The sequence below is a fragment of the Botrytis sinoallii genome, assembly GCF_014898435.1.
Source record: "Botrytis sinoallii strain Bc 23 chromosome Unknown BSIN_007, whole genome shotgun sequence".
Taxonomy (NCBI): Eukaryota; Fungi; Ascomycota; class Leotiomycetes; order Helotiales; family Sclerotiniaceae; genus Botrytis; species Botrytis sinoallii.
Genome location: NW_024066034.1, coordinates 2142762 through 2163492, shown reverse-complemented (window position 1 = coordinate 2163492; position 20731 = coordinate 2142762). Strand labels below are relative to the sequence as shown.

The following is a 20731-nucleotide window of genomic DNA, read 5'->3' as shown; positions in this document are numbered from 1 at the left end:
TACAACATACTCTTTACTATATGAATACATGCGTGAACTTGAAGTATTATTGAAATTGTGATTATTTGTTATCTTGATACTTTGCTTGCATAACCAAGGACGGAAAGGTATCGATTACATTATCCTTCCTACTGTATTGAAGGAAGCTGGCTTGACCTCTTCACATGAAGCTTTCTACTTGTTAGCCCCGCCGCTTTCTGTCAGGCTCACACTGGAAAGTTGAATTCCGTATCCCGTCTGAACTCTACTCGATGCCACTGACGAAAGAAGACCTTCTAGACATCTCTGTTGTGTATTTGAAGTCACAAATTCGATATGGATATTGAGGATGTATTTAGTTTTTGGATGCGCGACGGAAAGTTGGGGACCAGATCTCAAGGGATCAAGGCTCTAACTGCCCATTGCATTTTGATTATTCACCTTTCATTGTTCCATCCAGTCTTGAACGTTAAGATTCCGTTTTGCCGTTCAGCCTGAGACATCGAGTTTCGATCTTCAACTCAATCTTCAACGTTGAACCCCTATTGTTCCACCTAACTTCAGGCGATCATTTTTGAAATACCGCTCTGAACATTCACATTTTGGCATCCGAATGAACCCAAGTCTATGCTACCCTTTGCGAACAAGCTAGCATGATTCAGGATGTCTTTCATGCAGAACAGCACGGAGATTTGAAGATTCGCGATGTTACTACCATAAACTCACCGCCACACGGGTGACGACTCACCGACGCCTATTCCTCTGCTTCTAGCGCCATCTTAGCTCCCGCGTCTGTAGGGAAAAGATCTCAGATATGTTCCAGTATTGTTATTTTGACATTAATCATCTTTCTCAAACCCCTCCCAGCCATTTCATGATTACCCACCTCACTTCATGTATAGTCTAAGCCTTTAATCTTTGTCCAGCTATATCGTCTTGAGCATCCTTGATCAAGAAACTATTCCTAAATTAGCATTTCTCACTGACCGCACCAAGTCACAACCAAGAAACCATGGGAAACATACCTATAGAAAATCATAGTTGGAGCCACCGTCCCCAAATGCCACAAACTATGTGCATCCAAACATCCCAACCAAGGTGGGAAATCCACCAACTCCAAACTCATTGCCATAAAAATCCACGCAACTACTAACCCTGGCCATGTCGCCCATGCCCTCTTACTCTTTCTGTATTTTTCGAACGAAAACCAACTCCATAGAGAATTTTGTATTACTCCGACCACAACATTTGCGGCCATGTTATATGTATAATCCCAATCCCACCACTTCAGGTAAACAACATGTGCGATATAGCAGAGTATGCATAGAAGAGTCCAGGCACGTAATATAGACTTTGTGCGTTTTCCACCACGATCCATACGGAAGATTCGAATTGGAGTATAGTACATGCCGTACAAAACACTTCCTCCTGCCGCGAAATAATCCATTTGTTCCGTGAAAGCAAAGTCTCTTGTATGAAACACCATACTGGCCACCCAACTCATCATTCCCGCATATGATAGCATGACATAGTACTTCCGCATACTATAATCCTCGGGAATCTGAGTCGTTACTCTTGCAAGTCCGTTGTGATGCGCCATGAAGTTGAAGAGTGAAAAGAGAACGGAGAAAGGCTCTTGCATGCCGAGGAAACGATAGAAGGGCCATTTCCCATGGAATTGAACAATAGGTTGTGAGGATTTAACGCGCGAGTCGGTAATTATATGTTGACAGGTATAATCACATTCGGCTGGGCAAGTCCAGAGGAGAAGTCGATGGTGGAGTGCTGTGTCGTTTGGTTAATTTTAATGTACAAAAAAAGAGTAGGAATTGTAGGGAGGATATTTGACATACGAATTTCGTACCGCCTCCAACTTCATTGTCGCAATTCTCTCGTTGACAGACCTAAATGTTATTAGTATTAATAAAAGGTAAAACAAACCCAATGCAAGCTCCAAGGACATTCATACCTCAACACATTGTTTAAATTCAGGCAATCGATCACCAGTACTCGCATTCGTAACACTCAAAAGTCCAAGTACTGCGATGGCAGAGTAAATGGGCAATCTATGCCTGATTATCATTATGATATCGTCAATGTGGTTATTGTTGAGATGAGATTGGAATCTGACATATCGATATAATATTGAATGATGCCAGTTCCGGTTAATTTTCGGTACGGAATGTGCGGAATCTGGCTCCACTGGAGGTCTGTGCTTCGCTTATCTTCACGTGCGATTATATACCTAGAAAAATTTGACTCGTCATCAATCAGAGTAGGGGCCGTAACTCAGTGGTAGAGTGCCTCGTTTGCATTACCTGTCCCCTGTGAGGGACTATACATCGATGAAGTCCAGAGTTCGATTCCTCTGCCGCTCCAGAAACATTGTAGATTGATTTTTTGCAATTAATTTTAGATATTTACAAGTATTCGAAGTGTCGTAACTATTTTTGGTAGCGAGTAATTGAGTTTTGCGGGGTAAAGCGAGAGAGGTTCTTACTGTATTAGTACATTTGACTTGATCTTAGATATATAATTCCTTGCGGTTCAATATATATTGAACGCATATTGTCTTCCAACAGGGTTATGTTTGATCAAATGCTCAGTGAGGTTACATGACATCTCCTTGCTTGACAAAACAATGGCCAGCAATGCATACCCAATCAAACTTGTATCTCTAGACTTCCAGTTTTTGCCACTCTTTTCTAACGTTAGGGTCCACGCAGTCTACTGAGAATCGACCGTACAACCACAATCTTTGGCTCTTACTTACTCTTATTTTACATTCCAAACCAAAGAATTGTTTGATCACTTGGGTATCGCTCTTTAATAACGTTATTGATCCTACCTAGCACTTCGTACGCGATGACAGCGCGTGTAGCCAATCTCAAATAACACCTTGTATTTTCATCGTGATCTCTTCAAGACAAAGGCGAGACTTCGTGGTAGTCCTCGAGGTTTGCAGATACCCACCTAGGATAGAAGATCTTCAGCTTCACTGTTTTCCAACTCTTTACTGATTCGAAAGAAAGTTGAGAAGCTGTCATAGGAAAATTTCGCTGGTAGCTTTCCTAAAACTATGAGATTAGATCTTCAGTGACGTGGATGCTCGCATAGCATTACAATCATGTTGTAGTATGGTCGTACTATTTTGGATAACCAATTATATACTATGACTACAAGAACGCTGTCAATAGCACTTAAGTCATTAGATCTCGAGTCTCCATGCAAAATTTTGTTTAATTTGAAGAGAAACCAATTTTTCATATATGAAAATCTCCCATGGTTGAATTTCCTCTATCAAACTCGTAGGTAGTAGGAGAGCTCACAATTGTTTCGCATAGCATAAGTTCAATCCAGAAAGAAGTCGATTCACAAGTTGATGTCCTGACTGTATTTCACAAGTTTCTATCACGGTGCAAGGGATGGGTACTAGGTAAGATGTATGATATCTACAAGGAGTGAAGAAGGAGGCGGAGAGGCGCGACTATATGGAGGGCGGATGCCTAAGGCATCTACATAGCTTACGTATTGAACCCGTGACAAGTTCTATCAAGTTGGCTTTCTAGTTTTGGTGTTAACGTCACTCATACTTGAGGTTCGCTATCTGGGGGTGATAAATTTCCTTAAAAGTTAGCTTCAGACCAGTCAAATCAAAATGAATAGCTCTAATGAGTCCCCAGTATTTTATGAAAAAATTAGTGTTTTCAATACAAACACAAAAAGAGAAGTTTCTACTGCGTATGAATAAGATGAATGGAAGATCAATCGAAGACGCCTCTTTTAGCTGAACTGGAAAGATCAGACCATCGTAGTTTGATAAGCGAACTACGATGTTTTAGTACAGAATCAGATGAGAATGAAACAACTTTGGATTTAAAGATAACTACCTAGGTATGCAAAGATAAATTTATTAGGTGAGATAGTTTTATTGTTTAGAATAGTTCTGTCATTTAAGAATTTCTATTCTTCAAAATGGTTTCATTGTTCAAAAGAGTCCTAACCCTAGTTCCATTATTTAGAAAATCTTATTATTCAAATAACTTTATTGTCTAAGATAACATCGTTGTTCAAGCTAGTTCGTTGTTTAGAATAGCTTCATTACTCAGATGTTGTTAGTATTGAAGATAGTTTCAATGTTTAAAATAGTTTCATTATTCAAGATATCTCATTGTTCAAGATGGATGGGAGAGTGAATGTAAAAATTATGTTGACCTAATAGTTTGCAGACTGCCGATGATACTTATTAATAAATACCTCTAGACTCCGAAATGAGATGAGAGATCCATCTTCCAACGATAAATCCGTCAAGATCGTAAAGATATCAAAATTCAGACACATAGTATGAACATTCAAAAAGTTAAGATGAGACAAAACGAGGTGCTGAATTCTCAAGCTCATTAGTCGATTCATTTCAACTGTAAATCTAATTCACCTATCCTAAACCAACTCTTCTGGCCTTCGAGCAGATTCAACATTCAGATCTCATCATCCAGCGATCCAGTTCAGTAAACAAATGTCTCCCCCACAAGCTTCTCACTGAGCTTCCATAAGCCCTCGGCTGTCTCCTTATTGAGAGCATAATCCTTCGTCTCTGTGTAAATTTCATTTTCAACGATGAATGCTGGTGCAGCCTCTGTGAAATTCAAGGTCTGTAGATGTACACTTTCAGAATAGGGAACCTGGATCTACATACCTGGCAGAGATGGGTTCAAAGCCGTGAAAAGAACCACTCCCGCTGCTTGTTTCAAAGTCACCATGTTTTGCGGGGGAAGAGGGTTTCCTGATATACATTTAGCGATGCCAACGTATGCGTGAATTGACAAGTGCGAAAACCCTTACCATCATTTGCGTTTAATCGCCAAAACATATGCATCTGCAAACGAGTCATTGTCTACACTTGAATTAACCAATAACTTGCTCTCCAGTGTTACTTAGACAACTTGTTAGTAAGGCACAAACACAGCGTAGTGATTGACGTACCACCAGGATGGCATATCAATGCCGTAACTCCTTTCTGCTTCAATCGTTTGTCAAGAGCGAGATTGAACAGTACCATAGCAGTTTTCGCTTGTCCGTAAGCAACCCAGGGATTGTATGTTTCTCCATCCTAGCAAAATAAAGTCAGTTTACACATTAAGCACAAGTATCTGCAAACACGAAGTTGCAGTGGTTAACGAACCTTAAAATTCATGTCCTCAATATTAGTTTCTCCAAGCTGATATCCCAAACTACCAACCTGCACTATCCTTGCCCCCCCCCCCCCCCCCCATATTAGCCGCAGCGACTATTTCCTTAACCAGCAGATTGGTAAGAAGAAAATGACCAAGATAATTAGCCGCAAATTGGCTTTCAACTCCATCGACAGATGTAGCATAATATTTTACAGCCATCACACCAGCATTGTTAATAAGAACATCAATCTTATCTGTCAAGGTCTTTATCTTCTCTGCTGCTTGTCGAACGCTCTTGTTGTTGAGAAGATCGATTTCAACAAAGAAGACTTCAATGTCTGGGTTGATCTTTCTGATAGCTTCAATCACTGAAATGACTTTACTTTCAGTTCGACCGACAAGAATGATTTTCTGGGGCTTTGCAGATGCGAGAGTGATTGCAGACTCGGCGCCAATGCCATTTTCACTGGGACCGGTTATGACAACTAGTTATGTTCGTTAGATGATTTTGTAAGAGAGTAAAACGATCGTAGGAGCATAACAAACATGTTTTGCCCTTGGCGTACTTGGAGAAGTGCTTGAGCACATCATCGCCGGTCGTATTGATATCAAAGGATGTCATTTTTGTACCGGAAATGAGATGTAAGAATGGAATAAAGAAGCAGTAAAGTTTGAGTGACTCTTGTTCTTGATAAACTCGGGGAGAGAAAAGAATGGTTCTGCCAATTTAACTATGGGAAAGATACAACTGTTGTTGTTGTATATGTTGGCATTTCATGCCGCTTTGCGGCGCAAGCAATGCCAATACACCTACTTAGCCCGCTCTGTCCCCCTATTGACAGCCCCTACAATGAGCGAATAAAGCGGGGCATGTAAGATGCCACAAACGAGATTGAACTACAAAAAGAGTGAACAACGGGAGTAATAGCATATAGCCGGTCGTTGAGATAAAAACTGACCCAGGTGGTTGATTCGCTGCCGAGGTCACGCAGCTTACACTGATAGCAGCGTAGCCACGAGTTCTAAAAAAATTGGTCAAAGTTTCTTAGTAGATTGCAGACTTCAACGACCTGGAACTCCCCCAATAGCTTGCTCACGTCTCACCCAGTTTCGCAAAACTACTGCACTACCCAGCACTAATGCTATACCCAAAAACAACTCAAACTATAACTCACTCACCAACTTCCCATAAACACAAAGCCCACAGCCTCCTATCCCTCAAGATCCGCCCCATCTACCCCATCTACCCCATTTACCCCTATCAAACCCATTTTACTCACATCCACACCCCCACACCCCCACAACCAGAAACCCACCACCCCAACTCCCTCCCAACTCCCTCCCAACTCCCTCCAAAGTCACAAAAAATACTCAACTATCACACATATACACACAAGCCCCCTCACATCCCCCTCACAAACCCCCTACCACCCACTCCAAATCCACACCCCCAAACTTCACCCCCTCCCTACCCGTCATCCAATCTCCAATCTCCAAACACCTTATCCACCTATCCACCTATCCACCTACCTATCCATACAAAAATTCCACATCCACCATCCACACAGATATAATCTTCCAATAACACTTTCCCCGAAGTGACTCCACCATAAATCCATCCAATCGATTCGAATTTCGCGCACTCGTGAGTGGGCATACGAACTAACAGGACAGGACACTGCCAAAACTCGACTTGGGAATCTATTGGTGCAATCCCGATCTACCACCTAGTAGATATCGCAACCCGAATCAAATTTTGATGTATGAGAATAGTGATTATATGAGAACAGTGATAATGAGGATGAATTATACAAGTTCAATGAAAGACATGTTGAGTATCGGTTGAATCCTGATAGTTCGATACCTAGCAACAGAGAACATGACACAGCTACCATGATTCCATTCCCATCATCAACAACACACAGTTCTCCAAATCCTCAGCGTAAAAAATTTCTTCAAATTGATATCTCTACTCAATCATACACGTATCTAACCCTAGTATACCAGTCCTCTCAATTCATTTCCATACCCCCCTTCATCCAATGACCCCCCAAATCTCTCCATCTATTCAGATTTATTTCTTCCCCTCAATCACCTCCACCAACTCCGCCTTAATCTTTCTCTTCCCCGTACTCTCCTCCTTAACATCACTAATCCTCACCGTCACCTTCCCAAACAATTCTATTCTAACCTCTCTACTTCCCTTCGTTTGCAAAACGTAATTCTCCGCATCAAAATCACCCTCTGGTTCTGGTTCCGCCAAATCTCTCAGACGAATAAGTGACTCGATACCAAATCTCGGTACGAAGACCACAAATCCATTACTGAAAACCTTCATAATGAAACCTTCTTCCTCGACGATACGACCCTTGAGTGCTTGTCCAACATAGTATTCGATGGAAGCACGACCAGCTTGTTGAGCATTACGATGACGAACGTTGATGTTCTTGCAAACACCTTCGAGTTTTCCCTTGCTGCGGACACTAGCAGCAAGAGGCTCATAATCGATTGCCGCAGCCAGTTGACGATGAGCGACAAGATCTGCATAACGACGAATGGGAGATGTAAAATGAGTATAGATCTCAGATGCAAGACCATAATGGCGGAACTCAGGGTATGCTTGTGTGCCTGAACAGAAATATTCTGCAGACATCATGCAACGAGTTGCCATAATACGGACGAGGGTATTGAAGAAAGGTTCGACGGGGTCAACGCATCCATCGAGGGTATCGGCAAGTTCTCTTGACGAGCCGACCTTAAGTTCAAGGCCACGCTTGACCTTGAGTTGATTGGCAAGTTCTTCAAAGTTTGTCTTTGGAGGAGCGGCGTGACGACGAAGCATAGCTGTTTGAGGGAAGGCAGAATAAATTTTCGCAGCTACACTAGTGTTGGCGAGAAGCATGAATTCCTCTACCAATGACATAGTGTCAAGATGCTTTTTCTGTTTGATATCTATTGGATCCGAAGTCTCAGATTCCATCTCCACTTTAACTTCTGGTGACGAGAGACTCAAAGCTCCAGCATCCATACGCTTTTGCTTGAATTTCTTAGACAACATAAGAAGAGTACGAATGTTGGTAGTAAGTTCATCTTGAGCCGACGCATCATCAACACGCTTTTGAGCATCTTCGTAACTGAATGCTTCTCGCGATTTAATGACAGATTTTGTGTACTCTGAATTAACAATCTCGGCATCCGGTGTAATTTCCCACAAACAAGAGAATGCATATCTCTCGACATATGGCTTAAGGGAACACAAATCCGTCCCAAGTAACATCGGTAACATGTCAATTCGCTTATCCACTAAATAAACGGTGGTCCCTCGTATACTCGCTTCTGCATCCATTGCATTGTTTGGCTTGACGAAATGTGAGACATCTGCAATATGCACACCCACTTCGTAATTGCCATTGGGCAAAGGTCTCGCATGCAATGCGTCATCAATATCCTGACAACCTATTGGATCAATACTGCAAATGTTAAGACCTCGAAGGTCGCGTCTGTTTTTCCATCCAGGATCATCCATACTTGGAGGTACAATCCAATCATGACCCTCAGCAGGTAAACAGTCTAAGACTGTTTTCGGGAATGGTCTATATTGTACGTCGTATTCTAAAAGTAAAGCCTCTGTCTCGGCACCTTTTGTTTCCAGTTCGCCGAGAGAACGAACAAAATGACCAACCGGATATCTCGAATCTCTATCCCACGAGTCGATGGTGACTAAAACCCGCTTTCCTAATATCTCACCCGCTTGTCGCGTTCTAACACGAATTTTCGGTATCCTCTTGTCCATGGGGATGAGGAAAACAGTTTGTTGCTTGCGACCTTGTTTTACCGACTGACTAACAGATGATTCGTCCACATGACCGACATATTGTCTCCAATTACGCTTTACGACACCAACTACTCTAGCAGTTGGCTGAGGACGATTCTCAGTACCCTTGCTATGGGTCTTCTTTACTTCTTCCTGCAGCGCACGTCTCTCCTTCTCGGTGACAACAGCTTCTCCCTCATCAGCATCGGCGTTTTCATCCTTGTTTAAGGTTTCTTCCTCGATAATTTTTGTAGAAGGCTCTTTCCATTGGTCTTTTGGTAATACTTCGATAACAACAACATCACCCTGAACAGATCTATTTATATTCTCTCTGCCAAGAACAAGTAATGATTTGTCGAAAGCGGGGACATTCACAGACCCCTCCAAATAGTTGTATGGCGAAACATTAAAAATACCCTGATGTAACGTGCCGTTCTTAACACCAGTCATCATTTTCGATACTGAATAATATTCCTGGTATAGGTTTCCAGAAGTTCTAGCATCTCGGGCTTCTTTGTCTTCTTGTGCTGCACTGATCATATCCAGTAATCGATCTGCATCCTCCAATCCACTAACATATTCCCGAAGGGAGCATGCTTGAATACCATCACGCTTTGCTTTTCTGAGATTCTCCTTATCATCACTGAGCATTACAACAGCAGGTATCTTTTTCGAACGTCCTCCCGAAGCTTTTACTGCTTGTGTAATATGTTCATCGTACCATTTGACCGCGCGTCGAACCGCTCTATCATTTCTATCATTTATACTTTCTCCAGTCTCCCGAACCACATAAGTCTCCAGACGAAAATCATTAAAGAAAACGTGAAATCGTTTATCCTCGCTCTTTGTAAGCCCAATCAACCGATTGTAAAGCGGCAGTGATCTATTTCGTAATTCTTCAAGGACAGTCTGTAAGATGATGACATCGTAGAAGGCCGATGCCTGTTCAAAAAGATCGAGGGCGTTCAGTAACGCATTGGTATCGGGTACCAGGTAATGTCCCTGAGGGTATGCTGCTGTTCCCGCAGGGGTTTCCGATAGAACGAATGGTGGTACTGCATCAAAGTAAGTCTTCTATCATGCGAATGTATCATATACATTATCGAGATCAAACTTACCAACACCACTCGCATCTGGTGGCGCAGTCTTGAGGCAGCTGTCGCAAAGTTTGGATGAGCAGGGAATGTCTTGTCGAAGATATAATTCACGAACAATCTTCTGAACTTTGCCACTTTTGGTAGATCGTACATAGACTTTACTCGATATATTGGAGGAGTAGGGATCCGATCCCATAGATCGTTTGAGACTCGTCATAATGGCTGAATGATAGGATTGTTTTGGAATGGTTGTCCAACAGCTTGCGACAGCTTGTGTGCAAATTGAGGAAATTTAGACGCGATATGCGCTTGTGTGCGGCTACGATAGTTCTTATCGGACACTAGGTATGAGTGATAAGAGCTTATCGTCCATCTAGTGCAGCTTCTTTACACAAAAACAATGTCATATTGTATTCAACGGGTTTCTTTCTTGATCTTCAGAGCACATCCAGTGCAATAGACATAACCACAACGAATTTCGCGAGATCATAACCTCAAAATATAACATCACCGGTACATTCACATCCAAGCAAATCCTTTTGAGGGTTCAAGTGATCTAAATCCAATGCTCATACCCCTCCCTTCCAAATGTCGTGCACACATTCCATTTTCGAAGTTTGAGCTACACCCCTCGAAAGATACACAACAAGAAACACAGAGAAATCGCTCCCGATAATGCACAATGACCGTTTCATCTGCAATCTCGTACACGTGATGTTCACCTGTAGAGGATACCTCCCCACCTAGGAATGTACGAATTGCCGGGCAAGCGAGCAGCCAGACTATATGTGTCACTTGACTTCCGATATCCTGGAAGCAGGTATCTCGTGGCAAAAGAACGTTCCGATTTGTAATGAGTCACTTTGATGAACTGGAATTTGAGACTTTGTCTTACTTTTAAGCTTGTCTGCTGTTTAGAGTTTCTTCCAGCCCATCTTCATGCGAAATAGATCCGAAGTGGGCAAGAAACCAGTTTGGAAAGCTCTAGAGATTGGCGAAGGAATGCAGCAAATATGCATCATGATAAGGATATGTCTCAAAAGTTTTAAGCTTCCGCCGAAGCATGAAATGGAAGGTTTGAATTAATATATTTCATGGGGCCTTGGGCTTAAAAAACTAAGAAATTTAAAAAGGGTCCATCCAAACTCAATATCGCAAATACAATCCTAGCGAACTGACATCATGAAGGTGGTTGGCTGCAGAAATCTTGTGCAGGTGCTCTTCCACACCCACCACTATAAACTCCGTAGAAACTTAAACCACCAAAGTCACCCACAGTCGAATCGAATTGCGGGAGAAGCTCAGACACATCTCTTTGCTTACAGTAGTGGGCTCGACGGGTAATCCAGGATGAAAAATCGGGAGGGATGCGCCCGTAAGCCTCCACGCACAGCCTGATGTTGTGCATGCTAAGTCCAACCAAAGAAATCATTCTCATGGCACTTAGCATACACTGACTGTTTAATTCTTGACATCTCATTGCCCCCCGAAGAATCAGATGTCGACCGGGGAAGAAGACTTGCTAGTGGCTTAGAATTAGGGCGAGGAGCACAGAAAGGTCCGCTAAAAAAATGTCTTAGCTTGAGTGGACCAGGTTAAAATGATCCTATGACCATTCCTCGTACACATTCAGAATATAGAGAATATGCAAGCGCGGCTCTGCCCGTGTTAATCATGAATCGTAAATATATCATTGGCAAAGGATACAAAAGAGGGAAACTGGGTAGATCTGCCGCGTTCTAGGTAAAAGTGGATCCATCACTACTCGAGTCATCTGTAACCGCAATTTTTGGCTATACACTTGCATTTTGACCAATCGTATCTCTCAGAAATATGTTTGTGTAATGTGCCTCGTAGAGTGCGAAGCGATGCTACAATTTTGACAGTGTCTAGCGCGGTAGATGTAGCAAAGAGTCATTTCTACTACCGATTTAATATCGATGATATCGATACAGAAACAAGGTCAGGCTTGGAGGATATTCTTCGAGAGATGATAGGCGCTGTCCACACAAAGGCAGTAATACTTTTCAGCCACGATGGGATACGGAAGGTCGTAGTCTCTCGTAGACCTTGCTCACATACTAATCACGCCCTGAACATCCAGTTAGTCATATCTTCTGGTGATCTCCACGGCGTAGTACGAGAAGCATGTAAATTGATTATTGAAGGCCAGGCAGTGATAAGGATAGAACAAGGATGAAAACAACTTGGACCTGAGCCGGTCTCAATAGGGCAGACACGGCCCCGAGATCTCCCCTTGTAGAAAGGTGCCGAAACCTCCCCTGACCAAAATATATGGAGAATTTAGTTTCCGAAGACGCCGCGCCGTAACGTATCTTGTATGTCTTGAGAAGAACAGGGGTTCCACACTGCCTTTCGCGATTGTGATTCAACAGAATTACGAATTCATCAATATTAGCCCACATTCAGACCTTGGCCAATTGGGGGCTTTGGAAATATTGTCGACATCATGTCTGCAAATCCTGCTGACCAATGCGGTGTGAATCTCATCAATATTCTCGAGCTAGAATCCATCTGAAGTTTTGACATTAAAACATTCTAATTCTTTGGACGAATATCAAGTATCCCAATTAAATTCAACTATGGTTCTTCAACATCTGTTGTTAAGGTCTCTCAAAATGTATTACATATCTGTCAATACCTCAGTAGCTGAGCAGCCCAGCAACCTTGTTGTAATGATATGAGTTTGTTCGGTACATTGATACTTGGTACGAAACTGCATTCTAATGGTTGTAGAGACATTTTAGGAATCTTGTTTCGATTCCTCTGCACTGTCAAGGGGCCCCTCATATGTACCTCCGTACACTCTGCGTCGGACATGAATCTGCTACATGCTTGCTTCAAAGTTGTGATATTCAAGCCCGGATACATCGTGATAACGTGTCAAATCAGCCGGAAAGCATGCAAAGAGATTGCTTGACACTTGCTAGAGTTCTCCATCCTTGAAAGAATAGAAAGTTTGGGCTAACTCGTTGACACGACGGTCGTTTCCTCCAAATTGGGCGAGAGGCACGTTCAAAGGTTTGGAGCTGCAGATAGTACCCCATTAGGCAATTACCAACATTTGGAGATCCACTAACATCGTGATAATTGTACCGGGGTACTGCAGGCTGATCTCATTCATGTGCAATCACAATCCTTGAAGAAAAAGCGGGAATCCTTGACATCTTTGGGTTTGTAAGCCTGGCTACTGCAATTCTTTGCAAAAATGGTCGTAGATATCAAGAAAATAGAATCTGGACAGTAATAATATAACATCGTCATTGATTGTACAATTTGAGGACATCTTATCGCTTCTTCCATAAAACATATGTGCCAGTGAACCAAAACTTTTCAAGCCCAGCGGCCGAAATACGATTGGTAGCCGTCGAGACGCGGCATAATCTAGAACTTTGGAGGTTGAGGTTGTATCCGAAGATCAAAGGAAAATTCCTACACTGCATGTACTGTATGGTACTGGGTGTACTGTGTGTATGTACTTAGGCTCCCACGCGTGTTTACAAGGTGAACGACTATCAAACGATGTCTAAGCCACACAAAGCATTGATGTTCCAATTTGGGATATCGAAGAGAATGTAATGTTCAGATCATTTATCAACATAGAATGTAGAGTTTTATACGCGATTCTTTTTAATGTATCGCGTGACAAAAAAATCGAGCACATACTAAAAATCATTTCTATTCTTTTAGCAAGATAGAGATAAAGAGCTTCCAGGTTATTCATCTCCGATACTCATCTGCAGATACAACCGAGAAGGTGTTAACGGCTGACCTACCTTTCCGAAGAAACAGTTGGTGAATGAGATGAGTAGGAAACCTTCCAAGGTTGACCCGATCAAAAAGTGGCATAGAAACTAAGGCAAAGCGGCGCTTATTACTTTCAATACTACATAACTACTTGGATCTCTGACCTCTACAGTTCTCATAATTTTATGATCTCTCTTAATCCTTCCAAAAGCCCTTTAGTCCTTAATATCCCGTAACGTGGGTCGGCCGTCAGCTTGCTTTCAAAAAAGTCTTGCTTCAAGTACTTCCATTCCACAAACTTCACAAGCGATCTTTTCCATTCCTCATTCCTCAAAGCATATCACTTGCATATTCTTCAACAATCCATATGCAAGCAATCAAGCTCGTGGGGAGCTGTCCGTCATACCCGTTCGCTTGAAGGGAGGATCCTATCAACTTGCATCCTCTCAATACCCTGGTTGATCACAATCAAGCGAACAGATCCTACGTAATTTATGCCAGAAGATAGATACATAAAAGTACAAATAGACACAGTGCAGTACCGTACAGTATCTTTGTGAAGATCGGATACTTTGGTAATAGATTAGCTCATGTCCAATGAAATAGCAAAAAAGACAGTCAAACTGTCAAGTACCAATCGATAAAAAGTCCACTTAGATCTTCAGTATCTGTCTTTCAGAGGTTTGTCACGAGAAGCACGAGAAGAAGTACCAAAAGTTACCAAAGACGCAGATGAAATCGTGCAAAGCAACATTACATGACCAGGATCAAGATACAGTACATGAAAAATACGACCTTGGGACCCCTTCAACCTCGAAGCTTTCTTATTAAGATCCATTGGGCTTTTGCCTTGTCAATCGCGAATACCTACCAATATCAATCAAAACAAGGACACTTAGGAAAGCAACAAACTATTCACCTGTAAGAGGATGACTTGAACCACAAAACAGAATAAAAAACGGATATCTCAAGCTTCAGAATCAAGCACTTTCGAATCAGATAGAATCCTCTCCTCCGTTTACCTAGGGTTTTCTAGTAATCCTGTAATGTAAATTATTTACTTCTCATTTCGGACAATTGAAAGGAAGTTAACTCTTCGATTTAATTGGCGGTCCCGAAATCAACTTGTCCCTCGTCAGCTGGATCTTCCAATCACAACGTCAGGGCGGAAAAATACCTTGGAACGCCCAGCTTCAAAAGATACATTTTACCCGTACCGTACCTCGTCCTTGCGTCTGGCGCAGCAAGTCCTTGAGTGGTATTTGTCGCAATAGTTACCAGGGTTATCGTTTCCGCAGTCAGGCCCATGTTTGATAACGACATAGCGGAAAGAGAAAAGAGAAGCCTTCTTGTCTAGCTTTCTGGATTTCTGGTTGAGTTCTTTCCCTCTAGAGTGTCTGTCTAGATACTTGTGCGGGACTAACTCGGCTTTGATTCTTAGTGTTAACTCCTCTTCCACCTATCATTTCGAGTATTTGCTAACTCCGAATTTTTACCTACTGGTGGGTATCCTCTCTTCATTATTGTCATTCCCATGCCTTATTATTGTATTGGAAAAGAAGAGAGAGACTACGACGGGACCTAGTAAAGCAAAGGCGAACAGGAAGACGGACTCGCTTCGAAATCTATTGAACCCCTTCATCTATACCTGTCTAGGTAAATAGTGAGTTGAATTAATCAATCTTTATTCGGCTTCGGCCATTCTATCATCATTAGTTTCATTACCTACCTAGGTAGTAGTTGACTAATTAGCTCTTCTTCACTATTGTATTCGAGGGGAGGATTTCTGTCTCTTTTTACTCTTTTTACCCTCTTTACCCATGTTATTATTGTTATTATTATTATTATTATTATTGTTATGTTAGTATAGCAAATATTCAAGCTTCGACTTCCCTCTCATAATTCCCCCCAATGGACATTACCTTACTTTACCTTACCTAGCTTTGGAGGACATACCATAGTGCATACTACTCTGTACATACCTACCTACACATTGACCATAATTTTTTTCTATCTCCCACCCACCACTACTCCATACACGGCATCTTTCCCACGAGTTCGTTGCGAATAAAAGACCATCTGTTGATCCATGACATGCTTACCTGATCTCATTTCTCATCGACAAGACCCCAAGAAAAATCCCCAAGACCCTCGTACGAACAGCGACAAAGGCCCACGAATACCATATAACTACCGAGACCGAGTCGACTAAGAAAAGCCATAGGGACATAAATATAAGACTGTACCTGAAAAAGTGTAAAGTAGCCGTCGCGCCATTGATCTTATATCCTATTCGGTTGTATCGGAAAATCATTTCGATCTAATCATCTATATTCTAGTACCCATTCCGGTCTATGATACTAATCTACTTTGACAAGAAGTATCAAGGAAGACTACTGGATTTTTGCCCCAAGGACATGGCTAGATATATGCATACCTAAGACTGTTCTTTATTCTGTTCCTCTCCCTCTTCCTCTTCCTCTTCCACTTCCACTTCCTCTTTACGAACCACCAACCACCAACCACCAATCACCAATCACCAATCACCAGTCACCAGTCACCAGCCACCACTCAACAAAGGAAATATCGAAATTTCATATACAACTAGTACCTTCAGACCAAATACTCTTCAATAATTACTCGCAAGCACAAAAGAGAGGAAAGACCCCAAATTATACATTTATATTTATATGAACTGGGAATTGTTTTCATTGTGACCTTGATCCTTCACATACATACACATACATACACACACATACCCACATACCCACATATACATCGTTCATTTTCCGGGGATCCAGTTAATCGACATCTGTATTTTGGCCCTTCGTTCAAGGGTCCTTTTCCCTTATCCGCTCGGCCTGGTATCAGCAACCCTTCACCCTACATATATCTATCCACATTATCCACTACTATACCACTATTCACACCACCTTCCGCTGCACTACCATTACGACACTGCGACTTAATTAAAATCCCTTAAACAACCAAAAACTCCAGCTACAGGATTCTTCAGTCGCCCGCATGCATGGTGCAGAACAAATCGCTTCGTTAATGCAGCTGAACGGCTTCTACGCCGCAGTCATCAATCTTGGAGCGTGCATTCAAACCTCCTCCTACATCTTTTTTTTTTTTTTTTTTTTTTTTGCGACGATAGCGCAAACGCGCGCCGAACGTGAACAGTGTTAGGAGTTGGGGTCAGGTTGAATATCATATATCTCATCGCCCAATACTGACCTTAAAAAGTATTTTGGAATTTTTTATTCCTTGGTACTTTTCTTTTGATCGACCCGTTCGTTGCGTTGCGTTGCGTTCCGTTCCGTTGCGCATTTCGTCATGTACTCGGCCGTGACAAATGGACTTGGAGGGGGTGGTATTGAAGCTCCATTCCATCCCACAACTATTAATCCTCAAGCTCTGAATCAAGGTAACTATCATCTCTATTAGAAAATGCTGATGGGACTGGAAACATCTTTTGAAGCTTCAGTTCCCTTTCCTTTCCTATATGAATATATCTACCTAGTATACTTATATGTTCTTATCTTGAGAAGCTACGAACGTTTGACTGACTGAATCTTGCCATGCGATAGGAGCTCTCAACCCCGTCCAAGCAATTTCACCAAATGAAATTCCTCGAGGAGTTAAAAGAAGTCGCTCTCCGGATACATATAATGAAATACCACAGGTGGATAATCACATAGATGACGGTATGTATCACTCCTCAATATTCGGGTTTCGCTTTATCGCACTTGCCCTCACATATGTTACATGCGCACTTACTTTACCCTTTCAAGAAATATTGCTGACACTCGTATCTTGTTCTAGGTGACTCAAAGCCCGAAAGAGAGGAAGACCGATGAAGTTGAAGTCGGCCGTCAATACCTCAGAAAATTCCAAACAAAGCCAAATGCCACATTCAACTTCAACCTCAAGCCAAAGTGGCCAGCCGCAGACTCCTCAGTCGCAGCATGCGGTCTTACCTCATAACCGTACACCGGGCTCAAACTTGGCTCAAACGCCCGTTCCTAAACAAACTCCCAAGCCAGTTATCAAAGCTTTACCAACTGTGAGGGATCATACCACCGACCAGTTGGGTGCAGAGGGAGATGAGTATATTCCACGAGAATATGATGAGCAGGGTGAGAAGAAGGTCTCAGCTATGGGCCATTTGACAGATGGACGCGAATACAGGTGTCGAACATTCTATGTACCAAATCGAGGAGATAAACTATTCATGTTGGCAACAGAGTGTGCCAGAGTACTAGGATAACCGGACTCATATCTACTGTTTAACAAGAATAGATCTCTCTACAAGATCATCGCCACCCAAGCAGAGAAGGAAGATTTAATCCATCAAGAAATCTTACCTTTCTCTTACCGCTCTCGCCAAATAGCGATCGTTACTGCAAAATCCATGTTCCGGCAATTTGGTAGCAGGGTTATCGTTAATGGGCGTCGGGTTAGAGATGATTATTGGGAAACGAAAGCACGTAAGCAAGGGTTCACTGAAGATGATCTTGCTGGGGAAAAAAGACCGGGTGCAGCAAAAGCCCGAGATGCCGCCGCTGCTGCCGAAGCCTCCGCTGCTCTTGCTGCAAGTCACCACCATGGCGATATTTATAGCAATGGCCCGGGACATTATGGGTACCCGCAAGCAGCGGTTCCATCTGCTATGATGGGTATTCCTAGTGCCACTAACCCACTCCCCATGATAACCACTCTTGCGCCAGAACAAACTGATATGCGTTTGAGAGACTACAGCAGCATTCAACGTCCAAGACAAGAACTAGCCGGGACCGCGTACCAAGACAGGACTCAACCTAGTTCACATGCCGATCTATCAAATCATGTAAATCAAGCAGCTGAATATAGTAAGCAGATCAATCAGCAACGAAGTCGTAGTCACGACTATCTGGAACGAAGATGGAGACAACCTCATGAGGTCTCTGGAGGTAACATTGTGCAAGCTACGGGTAATCATGACGGTCTTCCATCTGCACAAACTTTGCGCTCGCCACGAGCATCACAAAGTATTGCGCAGCAACCAATCTTGGCACATCAGAACCCACAGAATCTTTCTTACTCGCAAGCTTCTCATCAACCTGGTATTGTTTCACAGCCTCCGATCAGAAGTGCACCATCAAGACAGGAGCAAGCAGCAGGACGATCTCCCAGCATACCAATTGCGTCTGCGAGCAATATGAATCAAGGGACGAATTCTTATCAATTCACGTCTCAGAATCAGATGTGGCCATCAAGTCAACCACAGCAGCAGTCCCCACAGCAACATGCGTTCAACCCAAGCTACCCATCCCATCCTAGTCAGCAATCGCCACATATACAACAATCTCCTCATCAACCTCCCCCTCCACCACTTCGACAATCAGGAAGCAATCCTCAAATGCAACCCGCATTACAATATTCTGGTATGCAAGGGATGGGGCAAAATTATGCAGCGCCAAATCGAAATATTTATCAACCTGAGTCAAGCAATCATCAATTTATGCAACCTACAACCTCCGGCCCCCAGCCTAGCTCTCAAGGCTGGGCTCCACAACAACCTACTGGAACTAGTGCTGGCTGGGTTTGGACAGGTCAACGCAATAGATGGAGATACAAGACGATATTGCATAGTCAACGTTAGATGATGGCATCACATTGCAAGATGTAGCCCAGAAAACGGGAATGAAACGAAGGAAGATATGATACACATCTCGAGATCAGTATGACCGCGTATGCTACTTCTCGATTTCGATCTGTCCATCCTCCAACATATCTTACATCGAATATTCTTCAGCGACGGTGGAAAGGGGTTACATAACAACACAGCAATGTTCTGTTCCGGTTCTCCCATGCTAAAGCATTATAAAATGTCAAGCATCCAAATGGGCTGTCTTTCTGCATGGCTATGGCATGTTTCATCTTTTAAGGCTCTTACTTTTTATTGCTTGTTCATTCAATAACTTTTACAATTTTATACCTGATCTTTTCTTTTCCTTTTGCTTCTCTTTCTCGATGTATTTTTCCTCATCTGTTTTTAACATCACAGCACTTAATTTCTTCCCGGGTGCCTTTTCTTTGAAGATGAAAGGTACCTTGGCAACTTCGTTCTCATTGTTGCGTTAACTACCCTTGTCTGTTCCTTGTTCTCTTTTACCTCACAACTTTCAATGTGTGAGGATTCTTTGGTGGCAACGAAATGCATATGAGCTAAGGGTTAGCTTCGTTGATTTTTTTTTTCCAAGCAAGGGCAAGCATCGATGGATTTGTTTGTTTACTTCTTGCCGATTTCAAGAGCATGGGGTATTATGGCTGGTTAGGATATACACTTTTGCATTGCGTGCAAGGCTTTGGCATATGATGGATAGGGATTGATTTAACTGTGCTATACCCGTTATGGAAGCACATATTGGACGTAAGGGTCGAATGGATGATTGTGTGGGTGGGATTGGGGGATGGAGTTGGAAGGGAATACCTCTGTCTGTTTGGCTTTTTGAGATTTGTAAACATTTCATTTTTTAATCAAGGACATATTTATTGAGTCCTGACTATTTGTCATCTGTTCTGTGTTGTGTTCTTTATCTTCAGTTGAGGATTCCAATTGCTTGTGTGGTGCGTGTCGTTGCATTATGGATGGGTGGATGGATGGATGGATGGTGGTGGTGTGGTTTTTGTGTGTTGCGTGATGACGATTGATGTTGATGATGATCGAAGGGGATACTGAGTTGAATGTGAATGTTCATTCGTGGGGTGAGGTGATATAATGCATGAGGAATGGTATCTGAGAGGTGTAAATCAGGAAGTGGTACACGGGGGAATGAAATGTAATGGGCTGAAATGGGATATGGGAATATATATGCATGGATACGGATGGAAAGGGAAATAGAGATGTGGAATGG

At 42.5% G+C, this 20731-nt stretch overlaps 4 protein-coding genes across 4 annotated transcripts; 1 reads left to right on the top strand and 3 right to left on the bottom strand.

Moving 5' to 3' along the window:
- Nucleotides 1-882: 882 nt before the first annotated feature.
- On the bottom strand, nucleotides 883-2062 carry EAF02_004985 (uncharacterized protein; the record flags this gene model as incomplete). The annotated part of the gene is made up of 4 exons (XM_038901033.1): nucleotides 883-937; nucleotides 1005-1764; nucleotides 1844-1883; nucleotides 1949-2062. The coding sequence occupies 4 exons, from the start codon at nucleotides 2060-2062 to the stop codon at nucleotides 883-885; spliced, it is 969 nt and encodes a 322-aa protein (XP_038759545.1).
- A 2422-nt stretch (nucleotides 2063-4484) lies between these two features.
- Nucleotides 4485-5775, bottom strand: EAF02_004984 (uncharacterized protein; the record flags this gene model as incomplete). Its single annotated transcript, XM_038901032.1, has 5 exons — nucleotides 4485-4615; nucleotides 4676-4762; nucleotides 4963-5089; nucleotides 5280-5638; nucleotides 5700-5775. 5 exons carry the CDS (start codon nucleotides 5773-5775, stop codon nucleotides 4485-4487), a joined length of 780 nt encoding a protein of 259 aa, XP_038759544.1.
- A 1229-nt stretch (nucleotides 5776-7004) lies between these two features.
- EAF02_004983 (uncharacterized protein) lies at nucleotides 7005-11048 on the bottom strand. Its single transcript, XM_038901031.1, has 2 exons — nucleotides 10086-11048; nucleotides 7005-10022 (listed from the first exon to the last, which is right to left on the bottom strand). The coding sequence occupies exons 1-2, from the start codon at nucleotides 10279-10281 to the stop codon at nucleotides 7228-7230; spliced, it is 2991 nt and encodes a 996-aa protein (XP_038759543.1). The 5' UTR covers nucleotides 10282-11048; the 3' UTR covers nucleotides 7005-7227.
- A 6120-nt stretch (nucleotides 11049-17168) lies between these two features.
- Nucleotides 17169-19476, top strand: EAF02_004982 (uncharacterized protein; the record flags this gene model as incomplete). The annotated part of the gene is made up of 4 exons (XM_038901030.1): nucleotides 17169-17259; nucleotides 17423-17539; nucleotides 17669-18080; nucleotides 18135-19476. 4 exons carry the CDS (start codon nucleotides 17169-17171, stop codon nucleotides 19474-19476), a joined length of 1962 nt encoding a protein of 653 aa, XP_038759542.1.
- Nucleotides 19477-20731: the final 1255 nt, after the last annotated feature.

What these genes read in the sequence shown, in the direction of transcription:
- EAF02_004983 (XM_038901031.1), bottom strand. Translation starts at nt 10,281, where the DNA reads ATGACGAGTCTCAAACGATCTATGGGATCGGATCCCTACTCCTCCAAT. An exon ending in ACCAGATGCGAGTGGTGTTG is followed by an intron (nt 10,023 to 10,085) that starts GTAAGTTTGATC and finishes ACTTTGATGCAG; the next exon opens with TACCACCATTCGTTCTATCG.